Source organism: Oncorhynchus masou, chromosome 24 (assembly GCF_036934945.1).
Source record: "Oncorhynchus masou masou isolate Uvic2021 chromosome 24, UVic_Omas_1.1, whole genome shotgun sequence".
NCBI lineage: Eukaryota > Metazoa > Chordata > Actinopteri > Salmoniformes > Salmonidae > Oncorhynchus > Oncorhynchus masou.
This window is the reverse complement of record NC_088235.1, coordinates 13196451-13201450: the sequence shown is the minus strand read 5'-3', so window position 1 is coordinate 13201450 and position 5000 is coordinate 13196451. Positions and strand designations below refer to the sequence as shown.

Genomic DNA, 5000 nt, shown 5'->3' with positions numbered 1-5000 from the left:
GCCAGTACAGTTGTCTTAATGAATTGATGGCCTTTACAGTTGTCTTAATGAATTGATGGCCTTTACAGTTGTCTTAATGAATTGATGGCCTTTACAGTTGTCTTAATGAATTGATAGCCTTTACAGTTGTCTTAATGAATTGATGGCCAGTATAGTTGTCTTAATGAATTGATGGCCTTTACAGTTGTCTTAATGAATGAATTGATGGCCAGTACAGTTGTCTTAATGAATTGATTGCCTTTACAGTTGTCTTAATGAATTGATGGCCAGTATAGTTGTCTTAATGGATTGATGGCCAGTACAGTTGTCTTAATAAATTGATGGCCAGTGCAGTTGTCTTAATGAATTGATGGCCAGTACTGTTGTCTTAATGAATTGATGGCCAGTACAGTTGTCTTAATGAATGAATTGATGGCCAGTACAGTTGTCTTAATGAATTGATGGCCAGTGCAGTTGTCTTAATGAATTGATGGCCAGTACAGTTGTCTTAATGAATTGATGGCCAGTGCAGTTGTCTTAATGAATTGATGGCCAGTACAGTTGTCTTAATGAATTAATGGCCAGTACAGTTGCCTTAATGAATTGATGGCCAGTACAGTTGTCTTAATGAATTGATGGCCAGTACAGTTGTCTTAATGAATGAATTGATGGCCAGTACAGTTGTCTTAATCAATTGATGGCCAGTGCAGTTGTCTTAATGAATTGATGGCCAGTACAGTTGTCTTAATGAATTAATGGCCAGTACAGTTGTCTTAATGAATGAATTGATGGCCAGTACAGTTGTCTTAATCAATTGATGGCCAGTGCAGTTGTCTTAATGAATTGATGGCCAGTACAGTTGTCTTAATGAATTGATGGCCAGTACAGTTGTCTTAATGAATGAATTGATGGCCAGTACAGTTGTCTTAATGAATTGATGGCCAGTACAGTTGTCTTAATGAATTGATGGCCAGTACAGTTGTCTTAATGAATTGATGGCCAGTACAGTTGTCTTAATGAATGAATTGATGGCCAGTACAGTTGTCTTAATCAATTGATGGCCAGTACAGTTGTCTTAATCAATTGATGGCCAGTGCAGTTGTCTTAATCAATTGATGGCCAGTACAGTTGTCTTAATGAATTAATGGCCAGTACAGTTGTCTTAATGAATGAATTGATGGCCAGTACAGTTGTCTTAATGAATTGATGGCCAGTACAGTTGTCTTAATGAATGAATTGATGGCCAGTACAGTTGTCTTAATGAATTGATGGCCAGTACAGTTGTCTTAATGAATGAATTGATGGCCAGTACAGTTGTCTAATCTATGTTTTCTGGCCCTCCTCTTACAGCACCCCTACCCTTCAGAAGAACAGAAGAAACAGCTGGCACAAGACACAGGCCTCACCATCCTACAAGTGAACAACTGGTGAGTCATCACACACACACACACACACCCACACACACACACACACACACACACACACACACACACACACACACACACACACACACACACACACACACACACACACACACACACACACACACACACACACACACACACACACACACACACACACATCTCCCTCTCTCCCGCCCAAATCCATCAAACCTTCCAAAGGCAGATGAACCTGAAGATATTTTCCACTTAGATACTGACCAACCCATATCTCAGCCAAAACATCACTATCACTGTTCACATATCTTCTCCCCATCTTTACCCTCCAAAACACAACTAAGCATGAGACTAAGACACATAAAACAGCTTAGAATCATACCGCTTAAACACCAAAGTTCAGAAAAACACCATAATGATTCAGATGCTAACTGTGGCCAAATAGCCTTTTAATGCTAACTAGCTTATCATGGGGTTTGGGCCTTGGTTACTAACTAGCCTGTTGACCCCGAGGTGCACTGATGTAGAAGTACCATGGAGAACTATCACCATGTCTAATTAACATGAAGGAGCCGTGGTTCAGGAGAGACCAGTGTGTTTGATGTGGAGATGTGGAGGGGTTATGAGTTTAAATGTTCAGGAGAGACCAGTGTGTTTGATGTGGAGATGTGGAGGGGTTATGAGTTTAAATGTTCAGGAGAGAGCAGTGTGTTTGATGTGGAGGGGTTATGAGTTTACAGGTTCAGGAGAGACCAGTGTGTTTAATGTGGAGGGGTGGAGGGGTCATGAGTTTAAATGTTCAGGAGCGAGCAGTGTGTTTGATGTGGAGGGGTCATGAGTTTAAATGTTCAGGAGAGACCAGTGTGTTTGATGTGGAGATGTGGAGGGTTTATAAGTTTAAAGGTTCAGAAGAGACCAGTGTGTTTGATGTGGAGGGGTTATGAGTTTAAAGGTTCAGGAGAGACCAGTGTGTTTGATGTGGAGGGGTTATGAGTTTAAAGGTTCAGGAGAGACCAGTGTGTTTGATGTGGAGTTTAAATGTTCAGGAGAGACCAGTGTGTTTGATGGAGGGGTTATGATTTAAAGGTTCAGGAGAGACCAGTGTGTTTGATGTGGAGGGGTTATGAGTTTAAAGGTTCAGGAGAGACCAGTGTGTTTGATGTGGAGGGGTTATGAGTTTAACGGTTCAGGAGAGAGCAGTGTGTTTAATGTGGAGATCTGGAGGGTTTATAAGTTTAAAGGTCCAGGAGAGACCAGTGTGTTTGATGTGGAGGGTTATGAGTTTACAGAAAGACCCCCCCCCCCCCTAAAACCCACAGCAAGGACCAAGCTCAGGCAGATCGCTCAAGATTGACTTCAAAAGAGGATGTCTGTCCATGTCCCGAGGACATTGGGGAAATGCCTTCAGAGCCAGCCAAAAGGGGCAACAGGGAGCACTGTTACCATCAAGTAGGCTTGGGTTTTTCTCGGGTGTTGTGGATGGGCATAATTCCCTGACATCTCATATTCCATGAATGATTCAGAGAGAGAGACACACCTCGACTTCTACACCCTCAGTAGCGTGCCTGTTTATAATCCCATTTATAATCCCATGTATAATCCCATTTATAATCTCATTAATAATCTGATTTATAATTCCATTTTTAATCCCATTTATAATCTGATTTATAATCCCATTTATAATCCCATTCATAATATAATTTATAATCCCATTTATAATCCCATTTATAATATAATTTATAATCCCATTTATAATATAATTTATAATCCCATTTATAATCCCATTTATAATATAATGTATAGTCCCATTTATAATCCCATTTATAATCTCATTTATAATCCCATTTATAATCCCATTTATAATCTAATTTATAATCCCATTTATAATATAATTTACAATCCCATTTATAATATAATTTATAATCCCATTTATAATCTCATTTATAATCCCATTTATAATCTCATTTATAATCCCATTTACAATCCCATTTATAATCCCTTTTATAATCCCACGTCTCCAGATCCGAAGGTGGCGTGTTCAGTCCCAAAGTGAATATTAAAAGAAGATATTCAAAGTGGTAGACACTTGTTTTAACAGCTATCCTTAACCCTTAGCTCCTATTCTTAACCCTTAGCTCCTATCCTTAACCCTTAGCTCCTATCCTTAAGCCTTAGCTCCTATCCTTAACCCTTAGCTCCTAACCTTAACCCTTAGCTTCTATCCTAACCCTTAGCTCCTATCCTTAACCCTTAGCTCCTATCCTTAACCCTTAGCTCCTATCCTTAACCCTTAGCTCCTATCCTAACCCTTAGCTCCTATCCTTAACCCTTAGATCCTATCTCTAACCCTAAGCTTCTATCCTTAACCCTTAGCTCCTATCCTTAACCCTTAGCTCCTATCCTTAACCCTTAGCTCCTATCCTAACCCTTAGCTCCTATCCTTAACCCTTAGCTCCTATCCTTAACCCTTAGCTCCTGTCCCTAACCCTTAGCTCCTATCCATAACCCTTAGATCCTATCTCTAACCCTTAGCTCCTATCCTTAACCCTTAGCTCCTATCCTAACCCTTAGCTCCTATCCTTAACCCTTAGCTCCTATCTTTAACCCTTTGCTCCTATCCTTAACCCTTAGCTCCTATCCTTAACCCTTAGATCCTATCCTAACCCTTAGCTCCTATCCTTAACCCTTAGATCCTATCATAACCCTTAGCTCCTATCCTTAACCCTTAGCTCCTATCCTTAACCCTTAGATCCTATCCTTAACCCTTAGCTCCTATCCTTAACCCTTAGCTCCTATCCTAACCCTTAGCTCCGATCCTTAACCCTTAGCTCCTATCTTAACCACTTGCTCCTATCCTTAACCCTTAGCTCCTATCCTTAACCCTTAGCTCCTATCCTTAACCCTTAACACATTTCTTTAACGTTTAATTTTGAAATTTGATGTTTGGTGAAACGTGGAGAAACGTCAGAGTCTACGTTGAAATTGGTAAAACCGTGACATTTTGTTGAGCAAGCTATCCCGCACAGACTAAAAGTAGGGACACAAACAGACTGTAAACACACATCTGCAGAAAACACACAGCTCCCTTTCTACACGTGTCTTAGTTTAATACAGCTGAGGCTACGACTTAGTTTGTTGGAACTTGTTCATGGAAAGCTGTGGGTGATTGCTCAGTGCTCTGAGATGTTTGATACATGTGTATGTGTGTGGAGTGTGTGTGTGTGTGTGTGTGTGTGTGTGTGTGTGTGTGTGTGTGTGTGTGTGTGTGTGTGTGTGTGTGTGTGTGTGTGTGTGTGTGTGTGTGTGTGTGTGTGTGTGCGTGTGTATAGGCCACTTGTGTAAAAGTACCCTCCATAGGCTGATATGCCATCCGCTCCTCTCAGATTCATCGTTTTTCAATGGGATAATGTTACACTTGTGTTGTAATGGGGATTAAACATATCTCTGTTCCCTTTATCTCTCTCTGTCTACTGGGCCCCTGGTGGCCTTACACACACACCACACACACACACACCACACACACACACAACCACACACACACACATCAAACACACACACCACACACACACATGGTAGTCACATGGAGAGAGGTTCTGCATGGTCACTGAGGTCTCTGTGCACTAA

The 5000-nt window shown here is 40.9% G+C and overlaps 1 protein-coding gene across 1 annotated transcript in view; it reads left to right on the top strand.

The window, feature by feature from the left end:
• The window catches only part of LOC135513398 (homeobox protein Meis1), a 175506-nt gene that overhangs the window by 119066 nt on the left and 51440 nt on the right, over nucleotides 1-5000 (top strand). The window contains exon 4 of the mRNA XM_064936322.1: nucleotides 1330-1406. Coding sequence (XP_064792394.1) covers nucleotides 1330-1406 — 77 coding nt within the window. The remainder of the gene's footprint in view (nucleotides 1-1329; nucleotides 1407-5000) is intronic.